The sequence below is a fragment of the Actinia tenebrosa genome, unplaced genomic scaffold, assembly GCF_029948245.1.
Source record: "Actinia tenebrosa isolate PJP-AT-01 unplaced genomic scaffold, QUT_ActTen_1.0 PGA_scaffold7__59_contigs__length_16204524, whole genome shotgun sequence".
NCBI lineage: Eukaryota > Metazoa > Cnidaria > Anthozoa > Actiniaria > Actiniidae > Actinia > Actinia tenebrosa.
In genome coordinates, this window is record NW_028292584.1 from 5,403,971 (window position 1) to 5,419,080 (window position 15,110).

At 37.3% G+C, this 15,110-nt stretch overlaps 3 protein-coding genes across 9 annotated transcripts in view; all 3 read left to right on the plus strand.

Moving 5' to 3' along the window:
* Nucleotides 1-15,110, plus strand: part of LOC116290766 (scavenger receptor cysteine-rich type 1 protein M130-like) — a 63,923-nt gene that overhangs the window by 29,869 nt on the left and 18,944 nt on the right. For 2 of the 7 annotated variants that reach the window (XM_089039898.1, XM_089039897.1), the window contains exons 7-9: nucleotides 7,662-7,719; nucleotides 7,953-9,023; nucleotides 9,569-9,618. The exons of 2 other annotated variants lie outside the window; for them this stretch is intronic. In XM_089039898.1, the coding sequence (XP_088896024.1) occupies nucleotides 7,662-7,719; nucleotides 7,953-7,984 (90 nt within the window). In that variant the 3' untranslated portion in view covers nucleotides 7,985-9,023; nucleotides 9,569-9,618. Of the gene's footprint in view, nucleotides 1-7,661; nucleotides 7,890-7,952; nucleotides 9,024-9,568; nucleotides 9,619-14,278; nucleotides 14,449-15,110 lie in introns of those variants that run through there. 3 more of the 7 variants (XM_089039900.1, XM_089039894.1, XM_089039902.1) reach the window with 3 other exon arrangements.
* Nucleotides 1-15,110, plus strand: part of LOC116297296 (uncharacterized) — a 76,478-nt gene that overhangs the window by 5,424 nt on the left and 55,944 nt on the right. The window lies entirely within an intron of this gene.
* On the plus strand, nucleotides 1,795-7,075 carry LOC116304864 (neurotrypsin-like). The gene is made up of 5 exons (XM_089039930.1): nucleotides 1,795-1,964; nucleotides 5,274-5,606; nucleotides 5,884-6,207; nucleotides 6,392-6,712; nucleotides 6,989-7,075. Exons 2-4 carry the CDS (start codon nucleotides 5,414-5,416, stop codon nucleotides 6,538-6,540), a joined length of 666 nt encoding a protein of 221 aa, XP_088896056.1. The 5' UTR covers nucleotides 1,795-1,964; nucleotides 5,274-5,413; the 3' UTR covers nucleotides 6,541-6,712; nucleotides 6,989-7,075.

Consider the following 15,110-nt stretch of genomic DNA (forward strand, 5'->3'; position numbering starts at 1 on the left):
GTATATTGTACCTATTCTTATCAAAATTCGCTTTCCAACGATTCCAAAGATTTGTTTCCTGTCACTAGTAGGGTTTCGGAAGAAAGCAAGATATTGGGCATTTCGACTAATATTTGTATTAAACTTCCCCTTAGGAAACATGTTCTGAAGCAAGAGAATAACGCTAGCGTTTCTATGACGACCCTGAGTAAATAATCGAGCTACTACAGGACTGTCTATCGCTTCGCCCATCAGATCATCCAGTATAATTATGTTGTTGTACTTGGTATTAATCTCATTTAAATCCTCAGAAAGCTCAGGAAGACCCCGTCCAAATCAAATCCTTTTTCCCAACGAGTCTTTTAAAGTGCTGTAACCATCTTGCCATTGATTATAGCACAATAGGATGCGGATATTTTTCTGCTCTTCAAACAAGATACGATTCTTTTCTAAAATCTGTTGGACGAAATAGATTTTACCGCCAGTCTACTCTCGCTACCATAAAAAGAAGAACTCAAAAGTCTGTTTTCTAATGGAAGCCAATAGCCTGATAGCCAATAGCCGATGTCCGATCGACCCCACATCGACCTCTCATCGATCCCACATCGACCTACAAGCATAAAAGAGACTGTCCTGTCTGTAACAAGCCTAATCTTAAGTTTATGAGGTTCATTTACGTCAAGTACATAACCTTTATGGGGATGAAAGGAAAAAGTGGTTAGGAAGGGCAAGGTTCTCAGCACCACAAACCCACGTAGTCTAAAAGAAATCAGATGCGTTCGAATAATAACAAGCTCTGTACTCAAATAAACAAAAACTCGCTGCAAATTGAATTGATATCTGTTCGTTGGAACATCGTTCATTTTTTAAGCTTTGGCCAACGGAAGATTACAAATTTTAGTATTCCCAACCATTTTTCATTTACAACTACAATTGTATGTACCAATAAAGGCACATTTATAGATACAACAATAAATAAATATAATCACTAAAGCATTTCACGCCATCTCCCCTACCCCTCTCTTCTCTATAGACATAGACTTGCACCCCCTACCCCTCCGCCATCCATGACGAGGAGGACTGTTCAGGACTTTCTCTCCCTCTCCCCCCCCCCCCCCCCCCCCCCCCCAAACCCCTCCCCTCCCCTCCCCATGACTACTGATAAATGCTGGTATGTCATTGTTTAAGGGCAAGGTTCTCAGCACCACAAAACCACATCTCGAACTTACTACCGGCACGGCCAGCACGTAGCCTAAAAGAAATGTGTTCCATATTTCGTAAAGCAAACTACCTCGGTAGCGTGGAGTAAAAGCGAAACACGAAAACTACACGAGCTCACTAACGAAAGTAGTCAGCTCCGTCTTTTCCTGTGGTTTGATTAAGATTTTGCTTTGTCTGTTTACTAGCATAGACTATTCATAGTTAGACTAGTTTTATTGTGAGAAAGCAAATACATACTATTCATGTATGGGTAGGGTTGGGAAACTATAAAATGCTCCTCTATATTTGGCGCGAAAACGATTAAAAAGGCTTGAATACTATTTGACCTTAGTTCAAATTTTAGTAAATTATGAAACAGCAATGAAAAAAAAAGAAGACAAATTTCATAGTATAGAGAAATTCTGTAATTATTAAAGAAATTGAATTTATTGTCAAAATCTTAAATTTTTTTTTTGTGATTTTTTGATATAAATGTAACTTTAGTGAATCAAAAGTCACCCCTCGCCCACCTCTCTCCCCCCTGACAAAACTAGACTCGAAAGTGTAACAAGTAGCGCTATAACGAGCTGTGCTATCCATCAAAATCAAAATCCTTACTATTTATACCTGATCACAGTGTCACACTGTAGTCAATCTTCGATTACCTTCTGCCGTGGCAGCAGCGTTCACTAGATTTCCCTACGAACCTTATCTTGGATAACGACCTGACTGATCGATGGCGCGACTGTTACTGTTACTGTGTACTGTGTTCTTGTTGGTGAAGGGTGAGTCTAAAACTAGATCAAACACTATTTCTTATTTAATAGTTAACTCTCGGATGTTGTCAAATTAAATTAAGTAGATTTTTCTTAATTCTTCATTCTAATAAGTTAATCTCATGATATGGTAAGGTCATTTCACGAGCTACGTTTGGTCAATAATTGCGGCTCAAAACTCACAGAGTAGGATCTGAATAATCTGATCCAGAAAAGCATATGTAATTCCGTATAAATTGAAATGAAATTTCAGAAGGGCGTCTTGAATACATTCTTTTTAGTTTTAGTAGGATAATTTGACAGTTCCATCAAATTAAGGATGTTCGCGGGCAAATTTCTCATGTTTTCCCCCTAAAACTGACTTCGCAGAGTGAGTAAAATAAGGTCATCATAGAAGATCGATGAGCAAATAAAAAATTGGGGTCACCGAACTTACTGAGACGTTATATAATATCACAGGTAGCCCAGGCTTACCGTTAGTATTGAATAACTGAATCGATCGAGAGACAGACAGACAGACAGACAGACAGACAGACAAAGATTATATGGGTATCATATGGGTATTTTTGAATCCTCATTTTTACGCTTTAAAATAATCAAAATCAAATAAAACTCTCACCGTGTGTTGTTGATATATTGAACAGCCCCATGGCTTAATTAAAGCTCATTTCGTTCGGGTTTAGATGACGCTTCCCCACCACACACTAAAGAGGCAGGAGACGACTCAGACAAAACGGCCGTCGAACGGTCGAACTCTTTGCCAAATATGCTTCAAGTTGAAACTTTCTTTTGCAGGACTTTGGAGAGATAACTAAGCCACGCTATCACCTTAACAGAATTAGCAAAACCATTATTCTTGAGAAGCAATCCCCAAATGGGTATCACAATCCGGCTTCTCTGGACGCCATTTTCATTCCTGACTCGAATGTTTGCCACCCGAAAACCGTTTTTTTCTCGAATAGAGCCTGGACAGAGGAAAATCGGAAACTCTCGAGGGTAGCCTCGGGTGATATACACAAAATTACCAAAACATGACACTCAACTACCCCCACACGTCAAATTTTATTCAAACCTATTGTATTTTTGGCATTTATAAAAGAATGATGTTAGTCAATCATGATATGTATATATAAATGGCGAAAAATACAATAGGTTTGAATAAAATTTGACGTGTGGGGGTAGTTGAGCGTCATGTTTTGGTTTGTGTACATCACCCGAGGCTACCCTCGAGGCTACCTTCTCCTCTTTAGTGTGTGGTGGGGAAGCGTCATCTAAACCCGAACGAAATGAGCTGTAATTAAACCATGGGGCTGTTCAATATATCAACAACACACGGTGGGAGTTTTATTTGATTTTGATTATTTTAAAGCGTAAAAATGAGGATTCAAAAATACCCATATGATACCCATATAATCTTTGTCTGTCTGTCTGTCTGTCTGTCTCTCGATCGATTCAGTTATTCAACACTAACGGTAAGCCTGGGCTACCTGTGTATAATATGAAAGTACAGCTGTGCCTTTTATTAATCAAAAATAGGCAGTAACTGATTGATGATTGATGAGTCAGAGCATTAAAGAATCCTAGTCAACCTCAATGCGCTGCCCCCGTATCTTATTGTTTACATTGCCCTCTTTTACTGCGAGCTAAGTCCCTCTATTTCCCTTGGTCACTGTCCGTCTGTCTGTCCGTGTCGATTGGTCGAGGAAGATTGGTTACGAGTCAAAAGTCCCTGGGGGAGGGGGCTGGGGAGGGAGGGACGAAAGAAAAATAGAGGGACTGCCGTCGTAACACTTCAAGGATCGTGTCATAATTTCCCGTTGTTCCAGCAACGTAAAATTCTGATTGGTCCTTTACACAAAGGCCGGATGTCAAGCTAAGACAGTCCACGTCCTTCAAATTTTGAAAGTTTAAGATTACGAGGCTAGCATAATATCACATTTGGAAAGTAAGCTAAAAACGAACAGTTCATACTTAAAATAGAGCAGAAGAAAGTGGCAACACATCTACTAGGAGAAAAAGATGCCCCGGAGCTACTTGTTAGCTGAGGAAATTCAAAACCTTCGTTCGCGTCCTTGTATTCTGGTGGTTGAGCTTTATACGAGCCGCCATTAGTTTCTTTGCTGTGATGTGACCGCCTTTGCCAAGGCAGAACCCGATAAAAAATATCGACAGATCAGCGTTGGACAAGGACTTTATATTGATACTGAAGAAACTCGCAACTTGAAATTTAATTTAGCAATCACGGAGAATGATCTTTATTTGAGAACTTACAAACTTGAATGTATGTAAACCAAATTCCGGATGTGACGCAGGCTAAACCTTTCGTGTAGAGCTTTCTTTTCTATTTTCCCCTGCATCCTGGTATAGGTTAGAGAGCCGTTTAAAGCGAACGTCGGCTGAGTCGTTGTTACAGTTCTTGCTGTTGCTCCTGCATGAGGAATGTTGTCGTTCACATTCACAGCGTTCCTTATCTTTAGTGCACACTTGGAACATAGTCGGGATGAAAGTTATTCCCTATTCACCAGATAAATTTTTAAAATTTTGACGATTACATCGCTGAGAGAAATGCCCTCAACTCCGGACTTCTTCGAAATATCGTAAATGTTCTCTGTAAAAAATTGCTGTGAAAAATTTCCCAAATTGATCTTAAATTTTGTCTATAAAAACCAGAGACAGCCGTTTCTATTTTTCGAGGTCTTACTGCTTTTGTTGGAGTGATTTCATATTTTTCTGAGTTCATCGGCACAGTTTGAAACGAATATATTCAACAATAATATTCAACTACTCTCGATTAACCAAATTTCTATTTTTCTTTTCCCCCTCCCTCCCCAGCCCCCTCCCCCAGGGACTTTTGACTCGTAACCAATCTTCCTCGACCAATCGACACGGACAGACAGACGGACAGTGACCAAGGTAAATAGAGGGACTTCTACCCATAGGGGTCACGGCATAACAAGAACTCACGGCAGAAACCAACAAACACACGGCAATACAAAACAAATCCACGGCAAAACAAATTGAGTTCACGGCAGGAGGAAAACGAGTTTTCCGGGTGATGAATTTCCCATACTTTTTTTCCAAAGTTGGAGCATTGACAACTTATTTGATTCTTTACGAATCATTAAATTAAAAATGGGTGTTCAAAGAACCTTAAATGACTTGCAAATTTGTATTGATGCAGTGTTTTGCCATTCAAATTTCTTTATAATGTTTGCGCATTAGAAAACATGTACATATGAAAATGGGTAAAAACTAGAGGTAAAAAAGTGATTTAAAATTTGATGTAAAAATGAGCTAGCACATTTCTCTTTGTTACAGAAACAAAGTCCAAGGTAGCTGTTCGTCTATTGGATTGAAAGACTCCTTACGAGGGACGTGTAGAAGTAAGATACAAAGGTACTTGGGGTACCATATGCAATAGTTACTGGGACATAAAGGATGCTTTCGTGGTGTGTCACATGTTGAATTACTCCAAGGCAGTTACAGCAACGACTTCTAGCGTCAAAGGGACTGGTCCTATATGGCTTAAAGGGCTTGTTTGCTCCGGATCCCAAGAATCTATTGGCCAGTGTCTTCATGCTGGCTGGGGTAACACCGGTGGATGTGATCACAGCCGTGATGCTGGAGTGGTATGTGGCAATCTAACACCAGGTACAACTAGATAAGCTACAAAACAAGACATTCATATGATCTTTGTTTGTCTATTCAATCATGTCAAAGAACAATATTTCAAAATCATCGAATGAACATTCTTTCATTAGTTCTTTGCTATTTATATAAAATATTCAATATATATACTTTTTGTGACCACGTTGATTAGAATAGTTATTAACATATATTTTGTATCTTTACTTTCTGAATATTAAATCAAGCAATGTAAGGATTATGCTTAGAATGTTGTTTGTTTATTGAGCAATATTTGTTTCAGAGGAGAAAGCGATCAAAATTCGTTTGGTAGGAGATCAAAGCCATACTGGCAAAGTAGAATTCCAGTATCGAGGGACCTGGGGAGTAGTGTGTGATGATTGGTGGGATATACAAGATGCTCATGTGATCTGCAGAATGCTTGGTTACAAAGCAGCTGAACAAGCAATTAGGTCCATTGAACTAGAAATACCAAGAAGAGGGGTCGTCACATATGTGGGATGCAGAGGTAGAGAAAAGTCGATAGCAGAGTGTTATCACTCACGATGGGGGGCTGTTTCTTGCTCGATTAAAGAACTTGCTGGTGTGGTTTGTCAGACAAATGAAGGTAAGAAAGACAAATCTCTACTTTACTCTAATCATTCAAATATCATCACATCAAAGCCAATCATCTAAATAGTTCATTTGTTGATCAGATAATAGCTTTAGTAAAGCTCTATTTATTCTCTTTCATACACTTGTCCAAGTGACAGTTGTACAATGACCTCAATGATGTTGATGCAAATCCACAGATCCTCCACCAGTTCAAGTTCGTTTAGCTGGAGGAAGGTCAGACAATTCTGGTCGACTTGAAGTCAGGTACCATGGTCAGTGGGGTACTGTATGTAGAGCTGGATGGGACATGAAAGACACTGAGGTGGTGTGTCGTATGCTTGGTTAACCTGGAGTAAAGGAATACATAACCACCAACTTTACACCCGTCAAGGGTATAATATGGCTGAGAAGCGTTGGTTGTACAGGAAGAGAAACGTCGATTGCAGACTGCAGTCACAATGAATGGGGTAATGCGTACTGTTACCATAGTGAAGACGTTGGAGTGACGTGTAAGATGGGTACGTTATTGAAAAAAAAAAAAACAATGTGTACCGCGTTGAATTTCATAATGTCCCGAATGGTGTAATAGTACATATTAATTCAAGGTCAAACAACAGGTTTAATTCATTGATATCAAGATTCAGTAGATGTGAAATTTGGACTTTACATTTGTATATTAGGTTTTTCAATCGTTTTGTAATTTTCAAAAGTCATTCCCTAAAACTCTGGCGCACTCTTTATTTCTAACCAAAAAGGAAAAATAAAATCCTTTAACTTTCATCTTAATTTTGAAGGCGCAGTTAGAAGGACAACACAAACACCTACAACTACTAAACCATTGCTGACCAAACCACTGACCAGGTTAAGGAAAAATCAGTTGCGTAACTATGTTATGAAAGTAATGTAGCACTTACCTTTTAACACCTCAAAATGTGCATCTTTTTAACAGCGTCACTGAGAGGCCAACAACAAATAAGAAACAGGTGAGTAGGTAAAAATGGAAGTAAAATAAGATAAAGATAAAAAAAGAGCACGACCCAGTGGCAGATCCAGGATTTCAAAAAGGAAGGTTTCAAAAGGCTGCCTCGCAGAAAAAGCTGACGAAATCGGCATCACAAAGAGGGGTCCTAATTTCATTCTGTTGAGCGTAAAGAACATGATTAGCTTAACAAAGGGCTGGAACCGTCACTGCGACCTGGTGTTATGCACACCGTGATTCCTAAACATACATATTTTTATCCTCATTTTCGAAAATCTATTTTTTCTACCTCATTTACTTGGGTCCAACATCTGTTGCATTCATCAGGTTGGGATGGGATTGTGTGCATTACAAGATTTCTTTGCTGTGATGAAAAAAATGTTTTTTTTGTTTAAAAAAAAATCTTATTTGTATGATTTGGCTTGGTTAATCGATAATCAGGATGGAAAAATATTATGAAAACTTTTTTTTTCTTCAAATAAAATCAGGGAACCGGAGAGACTGGCTGCCTTACACCGAAAGCGAATTGCTCAAAAGAAGATGATGGTAAGAAAAACACGTACATAGATATAACCAAGCATATTAAAGGATTCCATCATAATCAGTTAACCCTTCACAAGAGTCTAAAGAATCTAGATTTTTTAGGCTTTTGTTATAATTTTGATGTTCAAATATTTTGATGTCAGAATTCCGTATGCAGTTAAGAAATCTTGAGAGATTCAAGATATCTTATCATTCTGTTATTCTGTTATCATTATGTTATCATTCCATCCTCAAAGGCGAGGAACATTGGGGCTATCATGGACTCTAACTTAACTATGGAGGCGCATGTAACAACCATCTGTAAATCTGGCTTCTATTATTTAAGGAAAATCAGCAAGATAAGGAAATATCTCAGCTTTAAATCTGCAGAGATATTAGTACACGCTCTGGTTACGTCTCGATTGGATTTTTGGAAATGCACTGTTACATGGACTACCAAACACTCTGCTAGAGCGAATTCAGAAGGTTCAAAATGCAGCAGCACGAGTAGTTACCCTAACAAAGAAAAGAGACCATATAACACCTATAATGTTCAAGCTACATTGGTTGCCGATCAAGGAAAGAATTAAGTATAAGATACTGCTAATTACTTATAAGGCTTTAGCTGGATTAGCACCACAGTATATTACTGATCTTTTAGAAGTTTACACACCTAGGCGTACTATAAGATCAGCATCAGATAAGAAATTAGTAGTTCCAATTTATAACTTAGAATCGTATGGCAAACGCTCATTTTCTATCTCTGCGCCTATATTATGGAATGACTTGCCACAGAATATAAGACTATGCCAATCTTTAGAATGCTTTAAGTCTAAATTGAAAACGCATCTGTTTAAATCGGTATATAGCGATTTTATTTAAGCCACGTCAAAAACTAGAGCACTTTTGATTATTTATATATTTTTAGGAATTATTTAGGGATATTATTGCAATTTTATTAATATTTTATTAAGTAATTTTAAGGTACTTTAGCTCTCGATTTAATTTTTCTTTTTTAGGTATAGTATTTTTTTAGGATAATTTAGTTTTGAATTTATTGTAAAGCGCCACTGGACATTTATGGAAGAGGCGCTATATAAGAAATATTTATTATTATTATTATTATTATATCTTAGCTTTGATGGGTTGCTATGGCTACTAGTGGAGACAAGAGGCGATTTGTTTAGCTAGTTAGACATAGTTATATCGATTCGGTAATCAATGTTTACGAGTAAGCTGTAGAATGTATTGATAACGTACCACAGTGGAGTAGAATGATATGATGGTCACCGAGGCTGTAGCAGACGTTATTGGCTGTGGATAGTTGGGTAAGTACTGAAACACTTTTGTTAACGCATGCATTTGGGAAGGTACGTTTTATAATGGGGGAGAGAGGGCTGCAAGATTCGCAGTAAACTTTTTTTAGATGATTTTAGCCCTAGCCTTTTTATTCAGTAAGAAATATATGACCCTCCTATAGAGTTAACAAGGAAGAATCTTTTGTCAGAAAATAAAAATGTTTAACCTGACAAAAAAGTTATTTTTTTACTATTGACTCTCCACTCTGAAGCCCAAGCCCCTCCCCCAATAAAAAAACATACCTTCTTTCGTTCGTCAGCTCGTTTCATTTTGTGAACCGGAACTGTTCTTTAATTGGTTCAAATCTTTCATCTCCAGTCTTCTCATTTATACCTTCTTCTGTTAGTTGTACGATTGATTGATTCATTCATTCATTAAACAGATTTAATTTTCTTTCGCTCCCATTCGTTCTTCTATTCATTTTTCATTCATTTATTCAATCGTTCACTTTTTTTATTCACCCATCCATTTCTTATTTCCCTTTGTTTTTTCATTCGTTTCTTTTTCCACACAGGAAGCCCATAAGCGCAAAAAAGACAACAGTGATGAACTACTAAACCAAAGGTAACTAGACGCACTTTGTCACGTGCAATCGAAGAATCATTGGCATTTGAATTTGTAATATTACTGTCGTTTCTTTGCTGATTATCATCTGCAGCTTTGCCAATCACTTCACTCTGTTCAGTTAGGTTTGTGCATTAAAAGGATTTCAGTAGCATTGCTTTGTATGCATGTCTCAGTAATACACACTCCTCTGAGTTCAAATAAACCTGTTAAATTGTCATATAAACTTTGGAAGTAATTTAGGAAAGCCATCAACATTGATGAGTACACAATTACCTTGAGGACGGGGGAGACCTATGACAGTAGAATATCCTAAATGTCGCATCACCATTACAGAAAATAGCTACAGTATTACATTGAATAGTTAACAGGAATGACTGGTAATTTTCTCCAATTAAAATTTGCAAAGCATTACCTAAGGGCATGCACAAGAGTAAAGGAAATAGACAGTAGATGAAATATCATGAATATTACCAGTGTAACTTGGGCTGTATTCCATCTGGTAATTAGTTTCTAATACTCTTACCATTCGAGGTAATTCTGTCAAAAGTAAAAAGTCTAGGTTGTGCAATCTTGAAAGGACATAATATAACTCATTCCCAGTATACATTATAATGCTTTCTAAATCTGCTGAAGAACTTATCGAGTTCCTATGCTTATATATTACCCGGATATATTAATGCACACAGTGACATGGCTACACATTGACGACCAGCATTTGGCCCAAATAATGCAATATTACCTTAAGTTGTGGAGCAGAAATTGGGATAAACATAGTATAAACTACATAAAGTACATTCAGAACAAAAGTTTTGAGAACTTGGATTTGTCAACAGTAGAAGCCTATTTTTCTGCTTTCGTGCAAAAGACCAGTGAGCTGTTTGACTGGAACTCTACTTGGTTCTCGATCACGCGAAACAACACGAGGCTTGTGCTCAACATGATTAATGAATTTAGCATAACGAGACCTGCATTCCTTTCCCTGCTAGCAGAGTCTCTCTTCTCTTTCTCTCCCTTCTTTCAGGCGGGGAGGAGGGAGACTCTGCCGATGTAGAGCGCTTCCTTTGATACACCGCCGTCCACGATTGTGGAGGAACAAAACCAGTTTTAAAACCGGTTTTTAACCGATTACATGTAGTGCGCATGAGCAAATGTAAGACACCGTGGCGCCAAACATTGTTTGACGAGAGCGGCTGTCAAAATAATGACAGCGTTGCTAAGTTACGCCACGCATGCGCGACAAAAATAACGTTCTACATAGGCAGTCTATTTTTCTCTCTCAACCAAAACAAAAGGAAATTTAAGGATTTAAATGACGTAAACTATTACCCAGAAGACCTTTGCGGGTTTCATCTGAGACAAAGAAAAAAAGCGTCAGTCATGTGCGTAGGTCATTGAACTAGACCCTGATTCCAGGGTAAGCTGGGATACCTGGAGGACCTGGTTTCAACATGCATGGAGTATTTAGTTGGTTGAGCTTCCAAATCAAGATAACACGTAAACAGCACGTTTGCCCTGATTGGACAGTTACTTGTCATGGTGTCGATGGCGCAATGTTGACGTAATGAATTATTGCGCAACTTGTTTATTTTGTCGTGGGGAGTGGAGGGATGATGGGGTCTTAACCTGGCATTTTTTGCCAGACGTAGGTGTGTGTAGACTGTTTGTTTTCAACCATAGCATCACTAGAACAACAAATTCATTCACAGGAAGTTACTTCTAGATGAAATATGGGTCTGTGCAGAAATGCTGTTGTTTTGACATGGATCCGAACAATAATAAAGTGAAAATATTTTTTTATTAAAGCTTCAAAGAGATCAAAGTAGTGAAAATCATTTTGGATAAAAATTGTATGACAAGAATTAAAGGTATGGATAAATATCAGTCCAAATTCCAGTTCCGTCATGTCCAGTCCATTCCTATTTTTAGCATACGTAATTACGTCGTGCCTGTGGTCACGCGCTTTGCAAGAGTTCTCACACGGGAATTTTCTAACTCGTTATTTGTGAATCGAAATTCTTTACTTAAGACGGTAAAAATAAAATATTTTCCTCACAGTTGCTTTAATTTTAAAGTTTTTTATGTTTACAGATATTTCTAAATCCGAATGGACATATTATTAAAGTCTAACGAGCTAGAAGTTGAATGACTAAGGTCAAGAAGATAGGCGAAATATATTCGTTTATTTAAATCATTCTTATCACTTCATATTAAACAAAATATTAAAAGGCCGAATAAACTTCTCTGTACTTTAAGTTTATTCGTAGTAGTCTTTGGAGCCAAAACATTTCATGTAACTTGATAATCAGCTTGAGGAATCTGCAAAAACAGTACGAAAGTCGAATGAAACACGCTCGGTTTGTTTAGATCAAGAAGGCATAATAGCTCATAATTCTTTATCCTTGGCTTGTTTTTGAAGCGCTGTTTTCCTTCCTTAGCACTGATCTTCGGTTACAGAGAATACTGCTTTCAGTAGTTGAACCAAAGCATGTGTAGTTCGTAAAAATAAGCTACGGCCCATTACATTAATATTTGTCGGCAAACCTTGACACCTTTTCTTTTTTACAAATAAATTAGAATTTCTAATCCTACTCAGTCTTGAATAACAGCAGTCAGCAAAATAGAGCATGCGTAGACTTTAATTGTGTCACGTGATAATCTAGCTCCGCCCCCTCCTAATCATTTCGCAAAATATTGACATTGATTAACAGCAAGGCAGATGCTAATTAGTCAGCACATAGACGGTAAACCTATAGTGAAGGCCAGGAGAGAAATCAAGAAGAGAGCTCATGTATGATGTGAGATGCAGGTGGAGAAATGTCGATAGGTTCGTTGGTACTGCTCGAATAAACTTCTTACCTGCTTATACACTTTAGTCGCATAGCCTTTACGGCTTTAAAATTAATAGTTAACAATAAACTCGAAGTTAATTTCCAAGGATGATGTCTAGCAAGCGTCCAGAACTATACTAATCAGCTTTACAAAGGCTGCGGATCCTGGGATGTCCAGCCCAGAATGCTCATCACCCCACTTTTTAGGTATAAACTTAACTTCGCATCTTGAAACGAAAGCGAAGTCGGGGGGTTAGCCATACATGCAGCAAGAGACCTTGGGGTATTTCTGGACAGCAATTTGACATTTAATGAAAACATAACACAAACAGCGTCATAGTCCTGTATGGCACACTCGGGACAAATTAATAGAGTGAAACACTGTTTTGATAGACAAACACTGTTCATTTTAATTAATGCTCTAGTAAACGTTTTTATGTTTCGTCAGTGTGGAGTATAATTACGGCAGAAATGACTAATCTCGATAAGATTCAGGCTGTGCAAAATTTCGCTTGTAGGATTGTTTCAGGGGCCAAAAAGTATGATCACATCTCACCTATACTAAAAGACTTTAGATGGTTTCCAATTAGAAAGCTACTATATCTTAGGAAAGCTACTCTAGTTTTTAAGTGCATGAACGGAATGGCCCCAGGTTACTTAGCGGACAAGTTTTTCAAAAGGTCTAGCATCTCTAGCCGTCACTCTATTACACGCCATCACTCTATTACACGCTTTTAGTACTTTGTACTCTTGTACTACTAGTACGATTCAATCAGGGAGCCTTTTGTGTCTAATGCAGAAAAGCTGTTTTTCTTTCTAATTATTAATTTCGTAATCTTAATCTTAGACTGAGCTAAAGACAGACATTTTTTGTTTTGTTGTGGGATTTGTTTCAGAATATGTTTCCGCGAGACGAATGCAAATTTGCAAATTTGTGTTGAAGAAAAATCGCAACTGTTTGGCTTTCTGTGACAATGTTATAAAAAAGGTTAAAAAATAATGCCAATATGTCAATATATAAAGGAAAACCCTCGAATTTTACTTGTGACTGTAAACAATACAGTTTTACGACCAAAACTGTTTCGGTTTTGGATGAAAACAATAAGTACGAGCAATATCCTTACATTTTACTGAAAAAAAGGAAGGAATTCCTAATGAAATTTTCATTGGTAAATTAATTGCTAATAAATTCATATTAAAGTAAGGAAAGTTTGAAGACTATCTTAGACTTAATTAATATTTAAAATTATTTCGCAACAGACAGATACCCAATGTATAAAACTATCAATAAATGTTTGCATAAATTAATTGAAGGCATTTTGGCGCTCTTGAAAGCCGGTCCGAAAATCAAATCAAATCAAATCAATAAAATAAAATAGAGGTGTTTTTTCCCTTCCTGAGAATGGAAATAAATATAAGATGACTCCGAAACTTCGAATGTTACTAGTTTCAATTATATTTGCTTGTTAGGAAACTATAATAAATGCTCCCCTATATTTGCAGCGCAAGCACAGGCTTGAATACGTTTGACCTTAGTTCAAATTGTAATAAAATGTAAAAAGCACCGAAATTAGACAAAAAATAATAAATTTAAAAAAAAACGAATTTCATAAAGAAAATATCTGCAAAAATGCATTTATTGCGTATATTATTTGCAGTTATTATTGAAAAAATAATGTGTTGTCAAAGTTTCAACTATTTTTGTGATTTTTCGATATAAATTTTTGGAATCAAAAGTCACTCGCCCCCTCCCCCCTGACAAAACTAGACTCGAAAGCGTAACAGGTAGCGCTATAACGAGCTGTGCTGTCAATCACAATCAATATCCTTACTATTTATACCTGATCCCAGTGTCAGACTCTAGTCATTGTTGGCTTACCTTTTGCCGTGGCTGCAGCGTTCACTAGATTTCCCTACGAACCTTATCTTGGATGAGGACCTGACTGATCGATGCCGCGCCTTATAGTGTTACTGTGTGCTGTGTTCTTGTTGGTTAAGGGTGAGTCTAAAAATACAGCAAACATTATTTCTATTAATTAATTAATGTTATTAATTACATTTTTCTTAACATCATATGGTAAGTTCAAACTTCGCATAGCCAAATAATTAAGGTCTTGATAAAAGTTGAAACAGCAAATAAAAAATGAGGGTTACAGAATTCACTGAGGAGTGAGATAATAGAAAAATGCAGCTACAGCTTTTTTGGTTAAAAAACGTTAATAATAGCTTACGTGCCATCCATAAGTCGACCATTAAAGAATCCTAGTCAACCATAATGCACTGCGCGACTATGTTATTGTTTACATTGTTCGTCTACATCGCTCTCGAAGTACTTAATTCCAAGCTCTTATGGAGCAAACGTTTTGCATCATTGCAAAAGTGCTCAAACGTTTATAAAAGTTTTCTTACTTTCATTCCATAGCAATTTTAATTAAAAGTAGCTGTATTTTTCAGAGAGATCCTTTCAGTGTAACATTGACTTTTCGCCGGGTCGTTCATCTGGTAGCCATCGCAACTGTAGAAATCTCACGGAAAGCTTAATGTGGCGTATCATTATATCATGATGGTGGTAAATAATCCAGCAGGAATAACAAGACCGATGAAACTGCATTCTAAAACTTGACCTTCAAATTAAAACCTCCATTTTACCTGGCAGAGAAA

Bases quoted from the DNA above. Each gene is read 5' to 3' on its own strand.
- LOC116304864 (XM_089039930.1), top strand. From the start codon at position 5,414: ATGTTGAATTACTCCAAGGCAGTTACAGCAACGACTTCTAGCGTCAAA. The intron at 5,607-5,883 runs GTACAACTAGAT...TATTTGTTTCAG, and splicing joins ATGTGGCAATCTAACACCAG to AGGAGAAAGCGATCAAAATT. The intron at 6,208-6,391 runs GTAAGAAAGACA...GCAAATCCACAG, and splicing joins GGTTTGTCAGACAAATGAAG to ATCCTCCACCAGTTCAAGTT.